Source organism: Vidua chalybeata, chromosome 1, assembly GCF_026979565.1.
Source record: "Vidua chalybeata isolate OUT-0048 chromosome 1, bVidCha1 merged haplotype, whole genome shotgun sequence".
NCBI classification, from domain to species: domain Eukaryota; kingdom Metazoa; phylum Chordata; class Aves; order Passeriformes; family Viduidae; genus Vidua; species Vidua chalybeata.
The window spans coordinates 94985802-95011857 of NC_071530.1; the positions used below are offsets into that span (position 1 = coordinate 94985802).

At 37.1% G+C, this 26056-nt stretch overlaps 1 protein-coding gene across 1 annotated transcript in view; it reads right to left on the minus strand.

Moving 5' to 3' along the window:
* The window catches only part of ZNF407 (zinc finger protein 407), a 335977-nt gene that overhangs the window by 94003 nt on the left and 215918 nt on the right, over positions 1–26056 (minus strand). The window contains 1 exon segment of the mRNA XM_053933898.1: positions 4432–4610. Within this exon segment, the coding sequence (XP_053789873.1) occupies positions 4432–4610 (179 nt within the window).

The window sequence follows — 26056 nt, forward strand, 5'->3', positions numbered from 1 at the left end:
AATAATGCATCATAAATGTATCATAATGTTTGTAAGACAAGAGCTCCTAAATGATGAACATTTAGTTCTAACTGAAATTATCACTACCAAGTGATGCTGCTCCAAAGCAGACAAAGCACCAAGAAAGAAAACTGGAATACTGATCCCTTGCCAGATCTAGCACAGGTACAGACCTTCTCCTGTCCCACTTGACAAAGTATTCAGGTTCAGTTCAACTCAGTATTGCAATGTAGCATCAGTTAGAATAAAACACATTCAAGAATTTTGGAAATGCAATGCACACAAGAATCAAAATATTTCTTCAGCTTGCTTTGAGACTCACAATTCAGACAAGCCTACAGTAAGAAACTGTTTTTTTTTTTAAATCAAATAATACCATTTTTAGAAAAATCACTAAAATTATAGTCACCAACATGATATGACAATTTGCTCATCTATTGCATTAATTTTCTATTTGTAATGACATACATTCAGATTTGCACATGGACAAGAATCTACATAAAGAGCTTCTACTAGAACCAAATTTCTATCACTTAAACATTACCTGCAGGATTCCTGAGCTTGCTAGTAAGCCAAACTCCATTCTTAGAAGAGCTATAAGATTTATCAGTGTCTTAAATGTGGTTTTAAAAAGAAAATAAATTCACAATGTGGATAATGGATAACATTCTCTGAATTCCTGGCCTTTTTTCCAACAAAATTTCAATTTTAACACAGACCTTGAGAAAATGGATCAGAGTATATCAAGAAATAGGCATCAAATTCCTACAGAACAACACACAGACATTTTAAAAAACAGCTTGGATGATTCATATAAAAATTAAGGTTAAAGGCATAAACTAGTATTTGAAGTGTGGCCTAGAAAATTAAATTCATGATTTTATGTGCACTGCATATATCTTTGTTGGCTTGTGTGCATTAAAGGCCTGTTGCTCAAATTTAATAAATTTTAAAATTTAAAGACAAAAATATAATCCAGACTGTTATTGTTTTAAAATATCTAAGATTTATAAGGAATATAGTTGTATTGTTAAAAACTCCCTCTGTGACAGAGGGAGCCTACAGCAAAAAGAAGAAAGACAATCTGAAGACCTGGCTTGCTGGCATTTCTATACATCAATTTACATCAGAAGTGCTATCACCTTGCAATTACAGTATCATCCTTACATATGTAAAAGACAACTTCTTTTGCCTTCCATCTTCCACAGCCTCTCCCTTAGAAATGCAGCTTCCTCAAGCTCCTTACTGCCACCGACCCTATAAAGCAGTATAGCAGCTGCCAAAGAAAGCTAACTAGAAACTAATATTAGAGCATTATATTATTGTAGCAGGGCATCTCACCCCCACCAGAGCTTATCTGTTGTTTGTTAACCAGCCAGGTAACTCAAACAGGACAAGCTGTCTTACAGTGAGTTATTTTGGCACCATGGGGTTAACATCTCCCAACTGCCAATAAACGTCTTACTAATGGAAGTGAGAACTGGAAAGATAAGCTGGATTTTTGACAGACAGATATCTACTTTAAAACTGTAAGAGCCACACCAAACTTCCACAAAGCAGAAATTTTCTATGCATTTCCCTGGAAATGTGTGAAGTTTCTCCCATGAGTAGAGATGCCTGCTTTGTGGTTACTCCCCAGGGATTAAGTGAAGGAATGTGCACATTACCATGATTTCAGTGATAAGTTAGATTTGACTCCTAATCAATACTATTTCTTTTCCTAGCTCTAATACAGGTACCTTGATATTGTGCATTTTTATGTTATGCTGTAATCTACTAGTAGCTCTTTTTAGTTTTATACTGTGTAGTAAATTATCCTGATTAAGATCTTTCAGCTGCTATCTCTTTTCTGTTTAATAAATAATTCATTTTATAAACAGATCTGACTTGCAGTCATTAGAACTTGCAGACCAGGGTGATTCCTTGAACTTAAACTGTTGCCAAAATCTGAGGCTAAGGCTTGTCTGAAGCTTCCACTCTTCCCGTAACAATTATAAAGAACATTAAATTTAAATTAGAAATCCAACTGTCAATCTTAATTTCACAGACAAGAAACAGACTTGACTTTTACTCCCAGTCACATCCTAAAGGTACCCCACAGCTCCACTCTTGATGAGCTGTGGTGAAGGAATTTCTGCCTGTCCTGCAAAGTGGCTTGAGTTGGTATCTGTCTCTTTGCCAGTGAAGAAACTTATTCTATCTGCTCAAAGAAGCAAAAGGCCAGCTTTCCTGTTACAAAGCAATATTAGAACATAAAAGACAGACAAATATGTTTAAGTTAAAAAAAAAAAAAATCAATCTTGTATGACACTTTCATACTCCTATCATCCTAAGGGGCTCTATGTCATGTTGTAGATTCTCTGTGGGTGCAGCCAATGACCAATAAGTCATCAGTAACTGTGAACCAGACACAGAACAAATCTTATTTTTATAAGGGATGTTAGCCAGGGCACAGGAGATGTCCTTCATTCCTCTAAAAACCTTCTCTAAAACCTTTAACTCTCAGATGTCCAGCAGTCAGAAATGGATTGAAAAGAAGAAAATAAACTTCCCTTAATTTAACTGTGGTATGAATACACAATTATCACCCAGGTTTCTCTTTAATAGGGTTTCTTTTTGAAAGGAAAATACAGTATCATCCTTTCTGCAATGGAATTATGCAAACAATGTTTCAAGACTTTTGTTGCATACTAGTCCTAGGCGAGCCTGACAATAATTAGGTGACAATCTGTTCTTGCTAGTCCTAATATATTTGCACAGCACCCTGTTTAGTGCAAGAGGATTTCTACAGTTTAAGAGTGAATGTATAGAAAAGAAATATCATTAGGATACAACACTCTGATGACTGCTTTCCTGTGTTACCAAGACAAGCAAGCTGAACAGTTTTAACCACAGCATGCTGCAATGAACAATTGATTTATCCAGATATAGTCTTGAACTAATAATGGGAAAATGTACATAAAATGTTTGTAATTTTGGAATGTTACTGATTCTATCACTGTTATAGCTCTCTGTTATATCTATCTGCCTATTGAGAGCATTTGATTTTTTCATATTAAGTGGGATTATTGTAGTAAAAATCCAATAGTGTCTGGATTTAAGCTCTGAGTTGAATATTCATTTGCTTTAGTGAGAACTATGGTAAAATGTGATCAGTTTTCTGACCTATTTTGAAATTGGTATTCTGCCAACTGGCATTTTGTTTGCACATCCAGATATTATCCACCATATGCTGACATGACATGATGATTGGTTCCAAAATGAAGTGGAATACTTGGCAAATAGAAATATATGGTACAAATAATACACTGCCTCTAGTCAGGAAAGCAAGCAGTCATTTTGAGAAGACTGAGAGGTTTTAAAATAACTACAGTGTACATATAGCATGAAGCTGCATGAAAACTCTCCAGGTTCTGCTTTTTTACAGATATAAGGGTATAAAAATATGATATTAATTCCTTACACAAGATTCAAATCTGACACAGGAGTACTAATAGTAGTAATTCAGTGGAAGATTAATTTGCATCTCAGGGAGACTTTGGCCCACATAGTTTCTTCCTCCTCTGGATTCCCTAACTCTTTCTTCTCACCATCTGTTCTTTTTTCCCACTGCTCTGACTTGTCTTTCCACTCAGTGATGTCTAAGTTATCTGCCTCTCCTGCATCATGATCACATTTCATTCAAGCTCCACACTAATTTTGTATTATTTCTCCTAACCTCATACCATTGAACTCTTTATTTTTCTCCTAATTTGATGCTTCCATTAATTTTCTGCCTTCCACTCTGAACTGTAGAATCTATTTAAAAAATCCCCAAAAGCAAATAAAAACCAAAAAAGCTTGTTCCTAAACAGAAAACACCACATCTTTTTTCTTTTAATTCCTTTTTCCAAAGCAATATTTTTGTTTTGCATTTGTCCAGTGACTTCCATGTGTGTGCTCTCTAACACAAAGCCTGAAAAGATACATCTAAGTTGTTGGTTGAGCTCTGCTGTTGTATCTTTTAATGAGGAACAGTCTACATTTTTGTAGTGAAATCTAAGAATTTTTAAAGCAGTGCATTAATTTGCCACTGTATTTCCTATGGAATTTTGTTTTTCTGTTCCTGGGGGAATAGCATAGGCAAAGGGACTTAATAAAAATGTAAAAAATATTTCTCCCTAAAAGTTCAGTTAGATTTCAAAATGAGGCATCAAAATAGCATGCATTTCTGATGTTTACTGAACTGCAAGATTTGTTTGTGTAACATGAATAAATTTCAGTGCTTAATGCATTATCTTTAACCCTGTAAAACTTGAAGAGGATTAAACCCATGTTAAAACCATGTTCTTCTTCAGAATAAATGATAATAACTTCTTGTTTTGTTATTACAATCATTTAAGCACATGCATTTAGAAAAGGATTTGTAAGCAAAGGGAGGAAGGACCTTACCAGCATGCAAGTATGCCAGATCAGGATTTTCTATGTCTGGGTGTAGTTCTTTCAAGTGGTTCCGAAACTCCACAGGGATATTTGTTCCATAGTCACACCTAGGACAGTTATACATTTTTACTCCTTCATGCTTTCCCGTATGCAAGATGTGTTTACGGATATTTTCTGCACAGTTAGACCTAAACAGCAATGGAAAAAAAAAAAAAAAAGAAAAAAAAATGTATTTATTTTCTACCAGCGGTTAAAATAAAACCTAGTGTTACAACAGAAAATCAGTAGTCATTACTCATTTTTCATTATCTGTAGATTTTTTGCATCCTCTTAAGTTTTGCATAAATGTTGTCGTTTCCATGAAGGCTCCCAAAGCTGTTTCAGCCTAACTGAACATTACATCTGAACCAGAATGATTGATTTGTTACATTTACAGAATTTGTATTTTGCCCGTGGTAGTCAGTGATGGACAGAAATTAAGCAAAAGTCTTTCCTTAGCAAAACTGAAATACACAAATGCCTTTAATATTCCCAATGGAGCTCACATGAACCTTTCCTACAAAGTTCCTAAATTCAACAGGAGATGCTGTGAATGATTTTTGCAAGTATGTTCCACCAACTTTCATCTTGTTGTGTGAACTGTTCCTAGGAAAGAGAATTGAGTTGCTCAAGTTTACATATTTTTGAAAAAACACACAGATTCTGGTTTACATCTTAAACACAGCTTTTGTGAAAGTAGTGGAGTTTTCATGCATAAAAGTCAGATTACATATACAATTAGTTTAACACATTTCAAAGCAATATTTATAATCATATTTCTGAAAAAAAAGAAAATATTTCATATTTCCCTTATTCACAGAGAGATCCATATGGCAGTAATTTTTAATTTCTATTCTTTAAAATTTTCCAGTCTCATTACAAAATTATTTTGCATTAGAATTTCCTACTTACTCAAACTTAGTGATTAATCCTACATAAGATACATTGCTGCTCCATTTATTTCAATCAGAAAGAGTCAGTATCTTTATTTTTGACTCAAAAGAACAGAACTGTCCATGTCTACCATTGCTATGGTGTTTTGTTTATTGTTTAGACTTTCTTACTAGCATATACTATTATTATTGCCAAAGTAAGAACAGCAATTCAGCCTTACTGAAAAAAAGTACAAACACTCATGCAAACTACATAAATGCATAATACTTCACAAATACTCAAGTAAGACAAATGTAGCATTTTGGGCAGCTGGTTATATCCCATCACTGATAGAAATTCCACAGTAACAGGCACCTAAAAAAAGGACCTCCAAAATAAACTGGAAGTAGCAGCTTGAAGTTCTGCTGGAATGCTTGTCTCTCCCTCGGAAATGGTCATAGCAAAGTTGGTATCTGCCTTACGGTGCTGCCAAAGCTCACCCTCTGTCATGTCCATCTGCTATATACTGGTATAATGATCAGATGCCTGACAATGTCAGAGAAGACACTTATCACTGAGAAATACAGAAAATATTAGTCCTCAGCATCTTTCAGGATTCATCCCCTAAAAAGTTACAATGCTCATAAATGTTGCTAAAATGAAATATGTATTTTATAAAAAAAGAAAAAAAGGTAGTGTATACTGCAATGGAAGCAGGAGACAACCTGGTAACCTTCTATCATGGCTTATACTTTAAAGGGCAGTAGATTAAAGCAGAGCATACGAATCTGAAATAAAATATCTGTGTTCTTTTAGCTCAGCTCTCATACTATGCTAAGGAAATATATAAAACTTTTTACTTTGAAATATTTCTGTGAAATATATAAAGGATCTGGGGAGACCTATGTAAGAGTTGTGAAGAAAACCCAGCCTGTTCAAGCCATAAAAGGCCAGTTCTATCTCCTTTGATTTGGAAATTGCTCCAGCCACTCTAAATAGAGCAATCCTGAAGCCTCATTTATTCAGTCATCAGTAAAAATCTGTCACTGAACACACCAACATACAGATATAAAAAATTTAAACCCATATTTTTCCATGTAACAAGGCCAGGAAGGCTTAATCAGAAATCAGAATTGTGGGATCACAAGGCATTACAAATGGCCCCTCATATTAGGTTGCAAAGCAGCAATTGCCATCATAAGGTAAACCATGATGGTAACAACTGGCAAATCCAAGCACCTTTGAAGCCAAGTGATACCTTTAAATATGCTAGGACAAAAGTGTACTGCATAAAAAATGCTTTTTAATTATTCAGTGTGCTTTGGATGTTTGTTTTATTAGGAATCTTATCCCATGTACTATATAAGCATGTATGTCTGACACAAAGTATGTCTGACACAAAACACCCCCACCAACACATAGTGTGTGTAGTTACATCATATCATATGAGCAAACACAGAGGTCTGTGACTTTAAACAGCATTGTATTTTTATTAAAGCTATCTCATGACAAGAATACAACTAAAACATTGTAGTGTTGCAATAGTGATGATAGTTAAGATTTTGACAGGCCTTGTATTATAAGATTCACTTCCAGGTGTTTATAAACCTTGAAATACAGATTTCCTTTGTTCTGAAATTTGGAAAACAGAGCGCAGCACAACAAAAATTGTTTGAGGAATGTCTTTCTGGTTTTTGAGTTCCAGTCTGAATTACAGCCACAAACAAATAAAGGCAGGTTTTAGGAGACTAGCCTGTTTTTCAGTAAAGCTACAGTAGAGATTTCTAAGTTAAATTACTATTATCATTGCTTCATGTAAGCATGTTTTCATCCTTATGATCCATTTTTAAAATCAAATCTAAATATTTCTGTCAATTTGTCCATGCTCTTAAGTAACAGGAAGAGAAGTCCTGAGAGAGACTAAATCAGTCTAAAGCTACAGTCAATGAGTTTACATTTAATTCTGATGTAGAGAAACACAATAAAAATTTTCTTTTTATTTCATGTCTTGCAGTAGGTCTTCTTATTAGATGTGAAGAAAAGTTTGAGACTTGATGCAAACCCCACAAAAACCCTATTAAAGGGAAGAGGGAGGCCTGTATGGATTTTTCAGTGTCTTGTCAGTGCTATACAGAGCAAAAGAGGAGATGGAACATGTTGCTAAGTTATGTTGCAGATGAACGGGAAATATGAGGAGCTCCCCATGCAACAAACCTGCATGACCTCCTCTGTGAAAGACTGATATATTTTCACTACTTTCCATATCCAGGCGAGCTCTCACATTTCTGTAAAGGATAACACTTTGAAATAAGGGAGACAGATGCTAAGATTCTCCTCAGAAATGTAGCTACTGCTTAAGATGAACAGAAAACCTCTTCTGGAAAAAGACAAAAAAGGGCATTTGTTTCTAATTTTCATCACAAAACGATGCGTTCTCATTGCTGTTTTAGCTGCACATTCCATGTCGTCCGTTACAAGTCCATTCCTACCAACCAGGTACCTTTTTCTGCTCTCAAGACATTAAAGGTTGCTGCATATTCAAGGATCATAAACTGGAAATTGTAAATTGTAAATTTGTCAGTTGTAAAATGGTACCTTAGTCGCAGAATCACAGTATGCCTAAAGTTCAAAGAGATTGAATTTTGATGATTGGATCATCTCAAGATTGTCTGGTCCATCCCTGCTGCTCAGGAAGGACAACTCATGGCCAGTTGCCCAGGAACATTTTTAGGCAGCTTCTGAAGATCTTCAAAGGTATTTCCCACCCTCCCTGGGCTGCCTGTGCCAGTGCTAAGTCACCCTAACAATGGAATTGTGTTTCCTGATGTTCAGAGGAAACCTCCTGTCTTCCTATTTGAACCAACTGCCTCTTGTTCTCTCTCTGGGCAACACTGAGACAGAACTTCTCAGCTCTTCTTTAGAGCTTCCCTTCAGATATGTGTGCATACTGATGATATCCCCTGAGTCTTTTCTCCATGCTGACCAGTACCAGTCCTCTGTCTCTCCTTATTTCAGATGCTCCAATTACAATTACAAACAATTTATTCAAGTTTTCAGTGGTCACTGAGCCTGCACAGGCATTATCCTGTGACAAGGAAGCCGGATGCCCCATTCCACAGCCATCTGCATCCTTGCTTCTTAGCACCATTGATCCACTTTGCTGGGTGAGTGAAATAAATTGGAAGGTTAGGAGTTGCATAAAATAGCCAGACACTTTCTCAAACAGACAATCTGTTGCCTCTGTTTACTTTGCCTTCCTTCTCCTATCCTTAGATATATATGCTTCGTTCTTTTACAAAAAAAAAAAAAAAAAACCAGAACAAACCACCATGGCATTGTGCTAAGGGCAAGAAACAGAGTGCCCAGTTTCTACAGAAGACTGGGAAAATCATGCCTCTGGTGGAAGGGACAAAAGCCTCATAATTGCCTTCCTCCTTAACCCAAAAAGTACAGTTGTTCCTTTAGCCCCTAAAAGGTAGTATAAGTGCCCCTATGAAGACATTTTCTCAGTTGCGTAGGCAAGCTGTAATGTGCAAAAGACTGAATTCCTCAGCAAAACTAGGCCTAGCCCACTGTAAACATTATAGCATTATTCAGGGGTCTGGGATGGCAGAGCAGAGAATGCACTTTGCAGGTGGCAGAGATGGGAGTTCAAAGTCAGCAGCAGGGAAACGTGTGGAACAATGAGTCTTGGAGCAAATCTGTGCTGGGGGGAAAATAGCCAGCCTGAAGGTCCCCTCAGTAAGTGCTGTCTTCATTTACTATTCCCCCATCATCTCCTCCTTATTTTCAGTCTTGCAGAGCTCAGCCAGCCAGTCTCACCAGCAACCAGTACAAGCTGATTTGGGCATCCCTTCTCCGTGCAGAGGGACTTATCCCCAGCCTCGTGGCTGGATTCAGCAGGTTGTGCTCTGCACTCCCCTCAGCCAGCAGCCCTGGTTCAAGCAGCCTCTGTAAACAGCCAAGTTCAGTACTTAACTGCAGACCTGTTTGCTGCCCTTGTCTTTTACATGGTGTTTTGGATAAAAATCATGAAATAAGAGGAATTCACAAATTTCCTAAATTTGCCCATACAGAATAGGAATGCGTCTATATTTTTAAGGGTTTTTTACATGACAATACATTAGCATTGTATTAAACAGCTAAATGAAATATTGCAGGAAGTAATCAATTTTTTTTTCCTATTTACTAATAAGAAACTGAAATTAGAACACTCTTCCATTATGTAGTGCCTGACATTTTCAGAAAGATACTTACTGCAAGACATGGAAATGGAAGGTTTCAGAGGTGCAAATGAGGCAAAATGTTAATTATCTAGTCCACTAAGTTTTAAAAAATTTAGCACCTTGTAGGACTCTTATTTGCACAAAACAAACCTTTTTCAAAAGGTCTTCTCCAGCACATTAGGTATAAAAATCCTCTCTGCAGAAAAATACGTGCAACATAAAGGACTTATGGCAGCTCCATTGACATCACTATTTACAACATAAAAACAAACACAGTGATACAACCAACTGATTGAAAAGATTTCTATTTTTTTCCCTGTTTGTCAGTATGAATCAAGTTCACTCTCATATAGACAGCATTCTGAAGGTCTTCTGCAACCTTTATACCCTGCTATGCAACCTGCAAGTACAGAGAAATTGCAGCTTTTTGACTGAAAAATAGCAAAGTCTCCAGATACTTTCTTCCAGAAATAAAAGCAATTATGATGAAAGCAAACTTCTCAATGAAGCAATATGCACTATTGTAGATTCTTAACCTCAGTTATTCATCAAACGTTTGCAAGTATTTCTTCCACAGAAAATGCTATCTAACTTGAAAAACTCTTTAAATCAAAATTACAATAATGTAATTACACTAGAAAAGGAGAGCCATAGATTTTTAGAAATTCAAGGTCATATTTAGCTTGACCTCATTGACAGCACAGTTCATAAGCATTTGCCCAGTGATTCTTTTCTCAAACTATAACCCTTTTGATACTAGAACATGGTTTCTGATTGAGAGCAACAGGGAGTCCTTTGAAATTGTAGTCAAATTACTCTTCAGTTGATCACTCCCCCTTTTACAAACTGTCTTATTTCTTATCCCCCTGCATCCAGCTAACAGTGCTACATATCCAACACACCTTGCTTGGCTGTAGAATTTCCTGATACCTGGACCTCCAATGGAAGAGCTACAGAGTTCCTTTCAACTCACTCTGAGGAATCATCATGTTCTCCCTACATTCCTTCCAGTTGCTTTAAGCTTTGAATACATTTGCATTTCACACCAGTGCTGCATATATAGATGCCGTGGATTTCCCCATGCTCAGCATTCTCCAGTTGCACCCAGTTCTGGGAACTCCTGGATACTTCTTGCAGCACCAAGAACTCCTGCACACTCAGTTAAATGCAGTGACCTTTCAGGTTGTTTTCAGCATTACTGCTTTCCAAAATACAACCCTTCTAGCCTGCCTTTGTTTCTTGCTGTCATTAAACTGTATGAAAACTACTGTTCAGTAGGGTGGTGGTAAACAACCTAATGGGCAATATTTTCTTGACAGGAAAGAAACAAATACCTCAATCTGTGGTAATTACATTATACAAACAGGCTTATTCAATCAAAACCTCCACAATGACAGTCACTCTACCCAACTTCTACTTAGCAAAAACCCAAACAAACCAACCAACCAACCAACCAACCAAAAATCCTTCCCTGCATATTCAAGATTTAGCTACATTTCTGGTTTTAAAATAAAATAAACTGATTGCCACTTAGCTCAAACTAGCTACATAACGATACATAATGTGCACTGGCAATTCAGACTGCAAGTTTAAAAGCTAAAGCTTACCTCTTCAGTGCTGCAAGTCAATACAGTATTACACAAGAAATAATAAAAAAACAGTAAAATATCAGAGCCAAAGTGTGGTAATGTCTTGAAACTAACATAATAAAACTGCAATAATTATTAGATATTACACGGCATTACACACATAACTTGTATATTTATGTATATATATACAAGAAATGCAATACATTTTCTCATCCTTCTCACTACTAACATGCACCTAGGTTTCTTTTTCCTTGCTCTTTGCCTTTAAAAGCAAAAGTTCTACCTTTTATTTAGGTTTTAAGTGAGTGGGGAAACAATCACATGGATACAAATGCCAATGCTCTGTATCCAACTTCAATTCTCAAGTGAGGTACGATACTATTGCTGGAATTAGCAGCACACAGCTCCTTCCGTGGGAACTCAGGAGGGCAGCTCCAATGTACCAGTGCCAGCTCAGCTCTGCCTGTGTCACTGCTGCCAAACACCTCCCTGTGCTGCTCCTAAAGACCTCTGCTGGACAGAGGCAATGAGTTTCTGGGGACAAGCAACACCTTTGCCACCATAGCTGCTTCTGCAGAGAGTATTTGCTCAAAGCTTTTCAACTCTACCCAGAAAAGGTGAGTGAAATGCACACCCACAGTGCTGTAAAAACACATGCCCAACAACCTGGTGACCACATGTATTGCCACGTTTTCATGTACTGCCATGGATTGCATGTATTGCAACTCAGAAAATATGAAGTAGCCCATAAAAGAGAGTACACTACATTTGCATGCTTTAATGAGATTTTATAATACTGTCAGTTTCACAAAGAAAATAATAAAAATGTGTTTGGGATTTATTCTGATAGTATTATACCAACACCCAGGGATAATAATCGTAATGTTCTCTGCTTTTCTACATTTTTAGCTTTGCATTTTTTTCTGTAATGATCTATTTGTTATGACATACAGTATGTGTGACAGATGTCCAATGCTGGCTGCTAAAAAGTAGCAGAGCCCTGTAGGGAAGCAGCAAAAACTTGTGCGTCAGCACAGAAAATGATGGAAGATTGATAATTACTGCTCGTGTCTGAGCTCCATTCAGCAGACTAGCATGTCCAAATTGTAATTTGGCCACAGATCCACCATTCTATTTACAATGTATTGGAATGAAAATTCCCAGTTTCAAGTAATTGATCATTACGATAGCCAAAGTAAGTGCTTTTAAAGGCAAATTCAGGGTAATTGGAAATTCTGAAGGGAAATAAGAAGAGATGTACTCTAGTCTTGTTTACCTCTGAGGAATCTGTAAAGCCATTTACAACCCTGCACAGTGAACAAAAACTGAAGCATAGACTCAGTGCTGGCATCTAGACCTACTTGAGAATTTTCAGAGTATTTTTGCAGCAAAAACATGGCAAACAACAGACTCCACATTTAAAGAAAGCATGATTTTTTTTTCAGAAGAAAGCCTATCTGTGATTCCAAGGAACTACAGCATCCTGCCTTAAATTCTTCCATTAATTCTATTTTCTACAAGAAAAGAGAAAAAAAAAAATAAGAGGCTTTTAGACAGAAACCTGCAAATTATGTCCAAACTGCTAAACTTGGAAAGAATGGGTGGAAAGGGTACAGAAAGTCATGGAAATGTGCCTCAGCTCTGCACCTGTGCTGTGATCCTCACTGTCCCCATAGGTGCTGTGCAGAGCCAGGCTGCTCAGTTTATGAGTCTGCCCCAGCAGCTCTTCCAAGAGAGGCTCAGTGTCTCCTTTTACTGACTAGAGAAGAAAAAAAAGCAAAACAAACAAAGGGTTAAAAAAGAACCAAACCAAGACAAGAACCACCAATTTTTCATAGGATTGATCTGCTTCTGAAAACTCCCTGCAATGTTTTCTAGAACTCCTGGCTAGCACTTTGCTGCAGGCAAAGGGGTCTCTGTGCTGGCCCAGCTCAAGGGCCTGTGTGCCTGCAGCATGAGGAATGCAGGGGTCTGCTGTGCACAGTGCACTGCTGCACTGTGTCAGCCAAGGTTTAAGTGGCAGAAATAGCAGGTGGAGTTCATCTATTTCACAGTAACTGAGAATAATCACTCCATTGTTCCTGGGCTTCCTCCCTCCCCCTTTCCTTTCTTCTTAGAGCAGATGGCAAAAAAGAGAAGTTTGTCTGAGAAACAGCATCTCTGCAGTGGTGTGAGGATGGAGACTGGGCTTTAGGTATCACAGGCCCTGATTTAACAAGGTACTTAAGCATTTTTGCGGCTTAAGTACAAGCAGCCCCCGTTGACTTCAAAAGAATGACTCACAAGGTTAAATTTATGTACATGATCAAATACATTGCTGAAATGAGGCCATGGAAAACATCCATTTTTAAAAAAAGCTGGGATGAATTTAATTGAAGACACGCATTTCCTTTCAACATCAATTTTTTCCCTATTGTACTTCTTTTAACGACCACATAAAGTAACTGAACAATTCTGTGGAGTCTGTTTGTATATCCTCAGGAGCACATAAAGTATTTTCACAGATACAGAAGTGCAGATGGAGCCTAGGAAAGGGTGTGGAATCTAGCGGCTGCACAAGATGAAACTGGACTCCTAATGTTGCTGGAGTCAGAAATGATAGCAACAGACCCTAAAGGCTGCCTGTCAATCTCAGATGCAGATGGTACTTCGTCCAACTGGCCTTCGTGTCAGTCCCTTCAGCCATTTTAGTGACAACACGGTTCCCTAGAGGACAGATCCTGTTGCTTTGCAGCCTGGATTCATACCCAGGGCACTGTGGTCTGTACGATCTCTGCTCAAAGTAGGTTTTTTTAATGCTAATACAGTGCCTCTTCTTGCCCTATCCCAGCCCCAACCCCCCATGCAAAAAGAGATGGTCATTTTCTTCCTTATTTCAAATGTTCCAATTTATCAAAGGAATCAGCAATAATTGTCTGAAAGATTCACTTTTGTTATGCATGCCAAAACTATATATAAAATCCCTGCTAATAAAATTTGCAGACAACACTGTAATTGGCAGCATGATTAATAACGATGACACTGCCATCATACAGAGCAGTCGCAGAAGCCAGGCGTGTTCAATCACAACATGTACACACACAATTACATGTTAGCTTTCCCACCTTTGCACAGTGCATGCAAGTAACTTAGCCAATGCTGTGAAAAGCTGTGAAACTGAATATTATTTAGGGATTAGTGGACCACCAGTTTAATGTGAACTTCTAGTGTGATGCTATAAGCAAAAGGCCCCATGCTATATTTAGCTGTATAAGCAAGGAAGTAGCAAGCAAATGTAAGGATGCAATGTTCTCTTATGACACCGGAGAAACTAATTCTAGAATATCTACTTCTTGTATTACTGCCTACATTTAAAAAAGGGAACAAACAGCCACAAAGTGATTATAAATAGAAATAGAAGTTAAGGGGGGTAAAAAAAACTCTAAAACACTTAATAAAACCCCTTTCTGTTTTGCTTACTACATTTGAGCTTGGCCCATGAGTAACTTAACATGGAATAAAGGTGTCATTAAGGGACAACTTAACCTGGAGAAAATCTATACGAAACCAAAAGCTATGACTACAAGTTCCAGTCAAATTCAACTGAGAAATAAAGCACAATTTCTTCAGCAATTAATCTTTCACAGAAGAGAAGCTGGTTCTGCAAATTTGCCTGTTTTCAGATCAAACCTGAATATGTTTCTAGATCACAAAATTCAGTCAGAAGTAGGAGGTTCAGTAAGGAGCAAACTGGGAGAAAAAACACCTATGCAGTTTGTTTTCTGTAGAAGGTCAGACTGGCTGATCTTAAGGCTTTTTCTGGGCACAAAGTCTCCAAGAAGTACAATTTAAGTCTGAAAAATGTCATTGTGAGGTCAGCCATTTATTGTGCTTCCATGATGTCATGGAAATTTGTTCAGTCTGCAAATTAAAATATATTCTTCCTGGCTGTCAATACTGCAAAACCATCTTAGATTCTGAAAGTCAAATTTGGGTCTTTAGTTGGAGGTATGATTGAATATCTAATCTAAAATGTGTGTTGAAAGCATATATCAGAGAAACATCATTCTCTTCAGATTATGTCCTCATAATACCATTTTCTGCACAAATGTAAGTAAATGCAGCATTTGGCTCTGTACTTTGAGCTTACTTCACAGACATCATTCACTCCAGGAGAACTGGTTTTAACAGTAAGGAGCAAGCAAAACGTGATTTTTGTTCCTACAAGAGTACATTTGCCTATAAGGACGCCCTGCAGCTCAGTAAGAAACTGCAGTTCAGTTTTCATGTAGTGGGACTTTCACTAGAGATCTACACATCAAAATTAATCTGCTGTGTACTTAACCAAAAGATACTAGAATGGAATGAAAGCACTGAACTATGTATTTGACTCACATAGCATACCTATATGTAAAGTAAAGTGTATAAGGTAGTTTCTACTGCACTTCTACTTCAGACTATTCAAAGTTGCTGTCTTGTAAAAGTATTAGATTAAAATTGGACCACCCAGAAAAGACACATTTTTACTGTGCTTTCAACAATACACAATTATGTCTAACAGACATAACATGATTTTAACTAGATGAGAAATCAGGGCAACACTCTAAATCTATTGATTGAGAAGAATAGCAACTGCCTGAATGGTATTACTTCAAAAAGCTGACCCAAGAAGAAAAAAATTTAAACGCCAGGGCAAAAGGCTTCTGGATACCAATTAAATTCTGTCATATTGAGGAATTTTATAGACCAATACCAAAGAAATTATCCTATGATCATGTATGCAAAGGTTCTGTCTTAAAGAAAAAACCCACAACCATATAAAATTAACCCCAACATATACATGAAAATAATTTTTTTTTCATTATCATAGATAATGTTATGGACTTGTCTTTTTTCCACAGAGGGTTAACATGAAAAGAGGAAAGAATAGTAAAATATGAAACTTTCTCTTTGGCTTCACCTTTCACACTCTGGTATCATACAACAGCAGAAACTAATGAACTTGCTCATCTTCGAAAGCCCTTTTGCATGCTTCTTCCTTCACCCTTAACTCTGATCCTCACAGGTCTTCCCTTATGTGTGTGCCAATTTTACTGGTATAATATGAGCACTTTTATTAGTTGTGTTCTGATGATTTCTACTGAGAGATACTTAAAGCTTATACAAGTCAAAAACTATTTTATCACTTCTGAAGAAAACTAATAGTGCAGAGCCACTGAATGATAAGAGAGACCACTGAATTTATTTAATAATGCATGTCCATTTCACAAAAATGGCCTGTGTAATCCTTTTAAAAATAATAACCTGTTCATTTCAGACCTTGCACAATGCTTCTCTTTGTCCCTTGTAAGTCTCTCAAATGTCTTATTTTAAAGGAATATATAGTACTCCCGGAAGACATTTTCCCATTTCTATTCTCTTCAACTCCTGTGAGCCCTTGTTCTGTGTGATAAGGCAATCTCCTTCGGGATCTGAGCTGTGTAGTTTCGCACCACGAGTGACAAGGACTCAACTTGAATAACTGCTGTGCGCAGGTTGTAATTATGTCAGCTGGAGTGTTGAACAAGGGGACTGATTAATGTGAGCCCCAGCCCAGGCACAGTCCCTATCAAAACCTTCGTGCAGGCCAGCAGTGGGGATGGGTTAAAGCAGAAAGACAAAACATGCTGTATCTTCCATGATAGATGAATTGCTCCAACAGTCTTCAGGCAGATGTTCCAGGACAGTATAATATACAATTACTCTGCCTTATCACCTTCCCAGGGACAATAAAGCTTCCTCCTTCTATAGCTCATGTGAGTGAAGGCAAAATTAGTTTTACTTTTACAACACTGACTCACTTATCATGTTGCCTTGATTGTGCTTTTACAGCTAAAGAAAACATATATTGCACTCTTAAACTAAAAACAAACAAACAAACAAACAAACAGAGCCCACCAAAAAATCTCAGCACTCCTCATCTTTTATATAAAACCAAACTATTCCTTTGAATCTATTTTGCATCATAGTAATACAGTCCTTAAAGGGCTAATTCAGAACGTGATTCTAGTGAACATTACTAACTTTAGAACAACTGGACCCATTCATAAGCTTAATGTTATATGTACATATAGGAAAGGACCTTAGTGATTCAAGACAGAATGCATAGATAATAAAAAATAAAAATAAAAAAAATTTTGCTACAAAAAATGTCTATGCGAATAACATGCACTTAGTGACTATTTTAACTAAGCACTCATCCTAAAAATGCTACAGCACTCTTGTAAAACAATTATTTGAGAAGTCATTAATCCACATTTATCCTTAAAGGCCACAAGAGTTTACAACTATTCTAAACAATCTATGCATTTTCCAAAAGTAAATATAAATTAAGTAAATAATAAAATTCAGGGAAAAGTCAATCTATCTATCTGTATTTGTTTCCTTTTTGTTATCAGATGTATACAGTTTGGGTTTTTTTGCTGCAAAGATGGAAGTAGTCTATATGTTTCAGTGCTATTTCCATGAGTTTGCAGAATAGCAGCTTACTAACATGAGGTGAATAGCAAGAGAAGAACATAGCTCATAATATCCTGAAATCCTTCCTTTCTAAGCACTGGATGGGTATAGACAAAGAAACTGTGTTTTAAAGAAGAGAGTCTAAATAGTTCCACTTGCATTTCAAGATGCATTCCTTTCAGTACTACCCTTTCTTCAGCTATATAAAAATGACATGATCTCCAAAAACAAACCAAAAAAAAAGCACCCAGAAACGTATTTAGCGAGACACGTATTTGAAGGTCAGGTTTAAAATCAAAACCAGACAAAACCAGCAAAGGTTGATTCTAATGGCACTTAAGACTGTACACATATTTGAAAAATTCTATTTATATGCATTTAATTTTCATGAAAGGTATTGGACTACTAGTCCATAAAGAAGAGATAAGTTTTTCTAAGGCGACTATGGGAATTAGGCACTGATACTGCACTTCAACTTGAAGGCAGGCTCTCAGCTGTTACACCTCCTTTGAGGTTTTAGTCATTAAACAGTATCACAGTCTGGCAACAGTTAAGTTTCACCACAACAGTATAGGCTTTCCTGTACTCCTCTGGTGAAATGTAATCCTACATTTATGAATCAAAAAGTAGCTCCAAGAAAGCTTGTATATTCTCACTGCACAGCATGTTGACCTGAGAGGACAGCACAACAGAATGATGATACACCAATTGCTGCACAGAGAAACAACAAAGAAAATGGTCTTGGCCTCAGAAAAACTATAATCTAAGTATTGAGAAGGATATGATAATCAGACAATAGGCAAAAAGAGTAGTGATAGGTTTGGGAGACGGGGTATCAGTAAAACAGGGTAGAAAACTTTTCGGTTTAGGTGCACTGTTGGAAATGGCAGTACGAGATGGCAGCCTAGTCTGTCCTCCATAACCATTCAAACTAACAATGCAATTAGTGGACATAATAAAGAACTGATGTAGGTCTCAACATTTGCATAAATTAGATATCTACTGTTTCTAAAGAAAGATGTAGGTCACCAATAGGAAACATCAGAAGCTCTAATCTGCTTTGAAAAAGGAAGCAATGTTGCCCTTAACTTTATAGAAATGATGCCACTATTCTAGGTAGTTAAACTCCCAAGTTTAGGGCTGCCCTTATCTTGAGGAAGGCTGAGTTCTGTCCTCTGTCCCAGGAAAGTATATTAGCTGGCCCAAAATATCATGCATCAACCATTTCTTCTTGAAACTTTGCCATTAGACAGCAAGGAGCTGCCAGAAGCCAAAGGCAGATCTAACCCCTGCTTTCAGAAACACTCTTCTGTTTTCAGTTATGTTCCCTATATAATTTTCTTAGAAAATCCAAACAACAGGCTTCTAAACACTTTGTCCTGTGCCCTATCAGGTGACAATCCTAAGCAATAACTTGAATGAGGCTGCAGACAGCAGCTCATTATGAACTAAATGAATCCTGACTTGTCTATTATTCAGGCCTCTAACCCATACTCAAAAATACAGAAAGTGGGGCCTGTTTGCCTAAAAAATGTACCAAAAGTCTTGAGGCAGGCATAGTTATTTCCCCAGGACAAAGACTTCTGAGCATGCCTCAGTGATTTCACTCAGTTGTGCAAGAACTTGCAAACTCAAGTAGAGAAAGAACTGAAAAACAGAAACTCCAAAAGGAGTACATGCTTCTTGATTTAGATGTCTTTTTGCAAGATTTAGGAGATCAGGATCCTCTCTGAAAATCAAGTGAAAAGTAGAAATAACTGGGTTCTCAATCCCACAACTTACTTGACTGGTTGAATTTTTTTACTGCTCAGGATACAACATCTTGTGGAAGGTGCTGCCAGCTCCCTGGCTTTCCATTTCTCTCCTTCCTAAGAAACAAGTGACAGGTGAGAATTGTCACTTCACTAAGGACATGGAGGGAAGGCGCATAACATCAGTGGAGTCAGGATTTTATCCACTGGTTTTGTTTTTGTTTTATATTATCGACCCTGTGACAGTACACATGTTCCAGCCAGTGAGAGCTGAGTCCCAGCTGAGCTACGGAACAGAGATGCTTAGATGGAGAGGGGCTTAGTTATAATCCTCTCTGTTACAGTACTCCTGCCATGCTACTGGTGAACTGAAACTAAAAATGGGCACTTCAGAGCAGGAAAAGAAAATAAAGATTCTCCTGATGTTATATTGTTGAGTTCTAAGAGAAAAGACATCCAAACAAAAGAGGAAGCCAGGAACAGATGCAGGTGGGCAAGAACTCAGTAAACCAATATTTGCCGTTCAGAATCCAGTTCTGCAGTGCAGAGTACCAAGAGAGATACCATCACCCAATACTGCATTCTCAGCTCTCACCTCTTGCACCACCACCAGGAAACACAAAGCTATTCCCAAAAGCTGCACTCCCTGGCCTTGTTTGCCTGACTTGATGTCCCTGCATTTATTTAAAACAGACTGGATAGTAGACATCTGCTTTGCCCTCACAAGGGCTCACATTTAGGACTCTCCTCTCTGGTCTGACACAAGTGAACAAATCCAATACAAATTCCTTTATCTTTGAAACATTTCTTCTACTTGAAAGTTTTACTGCTCTTCAAAATGACTATATTTCAGCATGCAAAAATCAATCAGCTAAATACCATATGACTGTGCTATAATTTATTAGTGCTGATCAAAATCTTAAAGACTAGTAATTAAAATTCAAATTAAAAAGTGATGAAAGTCACATTTAGTCACATAAATGAAGAGGCTGAATTTCAAATAGGAACAGAGCCACTGGACGCCATGAGATGAGAATTTGTGGATGCTCAGTATCACTAATAACATGTAAAAAGAACTTACCGTTCCTTCAAACTTTGGTTTTTTTTTTCCTGAAGTAAATACTTCTATATAGATCTATGAATATGTCAGTCTGTCAGTGAATGACTTATAGAATAAGTGCCAAAAAAAGCACTTGTGGAACAATCTCTCCACAGTGGGAAGCTTCTTCCTATTCAGTAAGAAATGTCACTGGTCTGAATTGTCTGGGTATAAATCTTTTTCAAATGATCCTTTTATCTAAAGAAAAGCACAGATTTTGGGAGTCTCCTCCTTATCCTTTGAAAAATACCTTTTAAATTTTACCTTTAAAAGGACCTATCCTGACAACTTGCAACAAACAGTTAATTTGGGACTCAATACTTTGACATATGAGCATTGTACCAACTGAAGCACGATTTCCTATGCATTTATGCCCTGTTCACTAAATCTCCCAATACACCAATGCAGCAAACAACAGCTCCCCAACATTTTCCTTCAGGATATTCCCATCCAAGAAAAAAGAGTTGTTCTGGGTGGTGAGGCTGGATTGTAAGAGAGAACAATGCATGACAGCTGAATTTTGCCTGACTGGTCCTCCGTGATTTTTTTTCACTCCTCTCCTCACCCACCTCTTTCAGGAAACATGAACTTAATTCATCTCAGCAGCTACTACAGGGTGTCAGTTTTCACTGAAACTGGCCAACAGCTTAAAAAGTTATTAAAGAAGTGGGTGAAAGATGGATGGATGGGCTGGCGCAAGTCTCAAAATAAGTTAGGGACAGAAGGCTAAAAAATAATCCTTGTCAACTGATTAAAAACCCCTGCTTTTCTGAACTAAAGATACATCTTTTTTCCTGAAACAAAACCAAATTACTAATGGCTTCTTATATGTTAAAATATCCATATAAGAGATCTCCAAAAATTTCTAATTAAAATGGTACTTTAAAAAGAGCTTGTTAACAAAAAGATACCTGAAATACCATATTTTTCTAATGAAACATCATCAGAACTCAAGCATTTATTTTAGTAGCTACAATAACTTCTACAATTTCAAAATGGTTCTAAGTATTGTTTGCCCTATAGATTGTGCATGGAAACTTTCAACAGAGATGTTTTGAAGAAGATGAGTATGAGAAGGCATTCCACATGGGATTTGTAGCAGAATAAATAATGTCCCATGCAACAGTTGTTAGAAAGAATCCATAATCATCTTGAACGGGGATTGAAGGAGCATGCAGGGAATTTGCAAACATAAAACAATAAATACTATATTTTAATAGGTATTAGCAATATCATAATGAACCATGGCATGATGTTCAGGCAGTTTACAATATCAGTAGAACCACTAGATGTGTTTACAGGATTATAACACAAATAATTTTAGAGTATTATGAAATTAAGAGTTTGTGTGTTTTAAATGATAACATCACTAAAAATATAAAAAAGATAGCAATGATGAAGAACACCAGAAGTATCACTTTAAAGCGTTATCTAAAAATGTGGATAAATGAGTATGGACCTATACTCTAGGAACCACAGTGAGCTGGGTGGTTTGCTTAAGTGAAAGGAAAAAGAAACCTAAGGAAAAAAACGTGTGCACTTACAAAAAGAAGTGGGAAAACATCAAGGAATGTCTCCACTCCAATCCCCTGGCCCATGGGGGTGGGAGAAAGAACACTGTTGCATTAGCTTGTTCCATTGCATTAGGCACACTAAGTCTCAGCATATCTAACTTGCTGAGGAGATGATGAGGAGTGCTGTACCAACCTCATCTTTTCTCTGAAGATACAAAGTAAGAATTAGCTTTGACCCAACACATCCAAGAATGCAGAACAACCTTTTGTTCATATATGCTTTCTTCCCTTAATTACTTTTCCATTACTAAAAGAGCACATTTTAAGATAAATTTAAAAAAAGACAACAGGAGAGCAGCACTCCATCACTTGCAATAACAAAACTGAGTGCTTTATTATGCTGGCTATTTCCTAAGAAGTCTCAGCTATATCTATGGCTGTTATTCAGACCTACAGAGGCCTAGCAAAACCACAAAGATCATCCCAACCAGGGACAAAATAGCTGTAATAAGCAACTTAATAAGTTACAACAGGACAACAGGCTCCTCTCCAGATTGTCTTTTTGTAAGTAAAAGGGAAATAGGGATCCCTGATTCATGACTTATGAGAATAAAGTAGAGTACCATACAATAGAGACTGCAAAATGGTTTTAGGGACGGTGAGCTGTTGTCTTCCTTATGCCACATTTTCCTATGGAGAATGCACCACCTTCTCCCAGCTGCTCAGCAAGGAGAAGAGGACACAACACAAACCTTGAGACAAGCTCTCTCTTGGCCAACACTAAGCAGCAACTTTGAACCCACAGGTTCAAAGCAACATCTAGAGAACTCTGAGCTCCCAAATCTCGAACGCCTCTCTCTCTCCAAAGCAGAGAGCTGAGGTTCTCAGAGATAAGCTTTCAGCCCAAAGGTGCTCCCAACAACACTGGGAAGAGGGTGGCCAGGAGCAACAGACTTCCAAACCCCAGGTGCTGATGCTGCTCCAGAGCCTCAGTCCCACCATACATTTTATGGTGCCTGGCAGACACCCTCCAGCCACACTGCAGAGGTGCCAGCCTGGTGCATCGAGCCCACGCTTCCACTCCAAAGCTGGGGAACTCTGCGATGGTGACAGAGACTCTAGTACCTGAGTTCCCAAAGTGCCCCAACATACCTCTCCAAGAGAATTTGGGTAGAAGCTGGTACAGGGACAAGGGCAACTCTGCTGGAATGTGCAAGGAATTTTATTTAGCTTTAATAAATCAGGAATTTCTAACAATGCCAAATTTATATGGAAAATTGTTCACCATATCTAATGCATTAAAAGTATCTAAGTAGCAAGCTTTTCTCTAACACAAAAGCTCTTTTTTTTCCTTGCTATTCAGCAATTCTTTTCTTTATCTCATTTTCATCAGACTTTAAACAGAAAAAACCTTTTCCTTTCTTCCCCTTTCACTAGAGTATACCTCTTTCTGGGACTTCAGAACAGAATTTGCCTTCTGTGACTTCCCCACATTCAATCTGTTTTGTATGTCACATGTGAAGGAAGAAGAGGGAAAGTTGTCACAAAGACAGCATTAATACAGGAACTTGTTTTACAGGGTAGTAGCCATATAGCCTGGAGAATAAATGCCACACAACACAACAGGCTCATGTCTATCAATTTCATCTTGGAGACCTGTAAAGGTACCAAAGTAATTTCAGATTGCTAGCTACCTGCCACATAGATGGTAGCTATCAGCCATAATAATAATAATAATAATAATAATAATAATAATAATAATAAATAATTCCTTATAGATTTCATCACCCCAAAGATAGCTTTGGCACTTTTATAATTACTAGATTGGGATTAAGGAATGGCAAAAGAAACAAACAAATTAATTATTTTATTCTCTAACAGGAAAGAGCAAAGAAAACATATACGGTTGTTTTAATCTTTTTTAAAATATGTTTTACACAAAAGTCTCACATTAATTAAGCTATGATGCCAATAATTATTTTTAGATCAAACCATTCTAACAAATGGAAGTTTATTGGTAGACATAAAAGATCTTCACTGGACTTTTTTATCAGAAGCACTGTAAGAATAGGGAATTACAGGTCTTTTTGCTACTACAAGCTATATTAAGATCATAGCATTGCTGTTCATCTTGAGGTTAATACTAAAATTTTATTTATTATCAAAATACGACATACTTAGGATTATTTTAATTTGAAATATATGCTGGTGTTTCAGATTGATAAACATGAATTAAGTATATATTAAATATAAATACACATGTATTTATGATAACATATTTATGCTCTTTAAGAAAGAGGAATAGATGAGACAGTGATGACTATATATGATAGCAAAAAAAGAAGTGTGAGGACAGAGAGAAGATAAAATGTGATAAAAGAATACATTAGTTACATTAAGCTGTCCACTGCATGAAGTGGTCTTATTCATATTTCCTAGACACCAAATACTTAAAGGTTTTGGGTTAAGTATCTTGGACACTGATTCAGAAAAAACAGTATCAGCTCAGCAGGGAAGGGGCTGCCTCAGAAACATTAAGGGACAAAGCCCAAATTGAACAGTAAGGGAAAGACAGTGACTACTGAAAGAAATCAGGAGACTGACAATGTTTTTTCAGAACTTAAATCACAGTGTGAACAAATTACAAAGTGCTGGCAATACAGGCTGTAACAAAGAGATGCTGAAATCAGATATTCATTTTTACATTGATATCAAAATGGCTTCAAGTCTCAGTAACATTAAACTCAGCAGTATCCTTTAAGTAATTTAGCAGAGCATTTAGGCTTAAATAGATCCCTTAAAAGTTGTCTTTCAAAAGACTCAACCCAAAATGAGACTAGAATAGTATTATCAGTGTTTGCAATTGCATCACCACTTGGGCAGATCCTTAAAGTCCCAAGTTCAGTGTTAGCATGGGAATCACAGACCCATTGAGTTAAAAAAGCATATTTTAATTCCTCTTTCTTAGAGCGGCAGCAGAGAAAAAAATCAACCCCTAAGAATAAGCAAGTAAATAAATAAATAAAATAAATACATAAATAAATAAAAAAAAAAAGAAAAAAAACCCTGCAAAACATCAAAAGAGGGACCAAGACTCATGGAATTATTGATGAATTTCCTTAACAAGTATTAGTCATTAAAATTAGTAGAAGTCCATACTACCCTTCTACGAAGTAGAGTGCATTTACTACGTTTTTAATTACATATACAAAATGTGGAGGACCTCACAAAATGATGACAGTATTTCATGCTGTGCCAAGGCCTCTTAACATGGCAACTTCCCAGTGGACCACAGTCACCAAGTCAACACATGCCAATGCACACGTGTGTGCTTGTACACCTATCTTTTCCTAAGAAACAATTGTGTTTCCTCGTACACACACGTTCTCCTAAGCACTCCATGCATGGACATTGGACAGGGAAAGCTTTGAGAGAGGGAGCCCAAGTTCTTTTATACACTGCCACCAAGGATTGTCCAAAACTGCAGAGACACAATTTCTCAGTCAGTGCAGACAGCAGACACCTCAGAGCAAGGGTCACCTGTGTGCTCTGCGGTTCGGAGTGTTAGGAATTACATCTGCTTAAGCTGCTTAAGCTGATAGCTGATCTGCATTGGCACTACTGCAACACCACATATTTTTATTCTGAGTTCACCACATAAACTATATGCTACAACTTAGGTGAATATAAGAGGTTTTATTGAGCCACAGAAACATTACAAAAGGGAATAATGCTGACCATTGTTTTGTATGCCATGTATTCGCTGGAATAATTAAAGTGGTTTTGCAACTATATCTAAATTCTATTTCAGATTATTTTTCTTTTAAAGATTTAAATGCTACAGCATCTTTTATTCCAGATTAATAGAAATATTTCCAAATATTTTATCTGAATGTTTATTAAAAACTAAGGGGGAAATAATATTCTGAGTTTTCATCTGGGAACTGTGCCCATGCACTGACAGAATGTCTCTCTAAACTTCTATCTTCATTTGTTTATAAGTCTCCTAGCACAAGGCACTGGATATCCTCAACTCCTGCTGCTGAACACAACAGAAGCTGGAGTA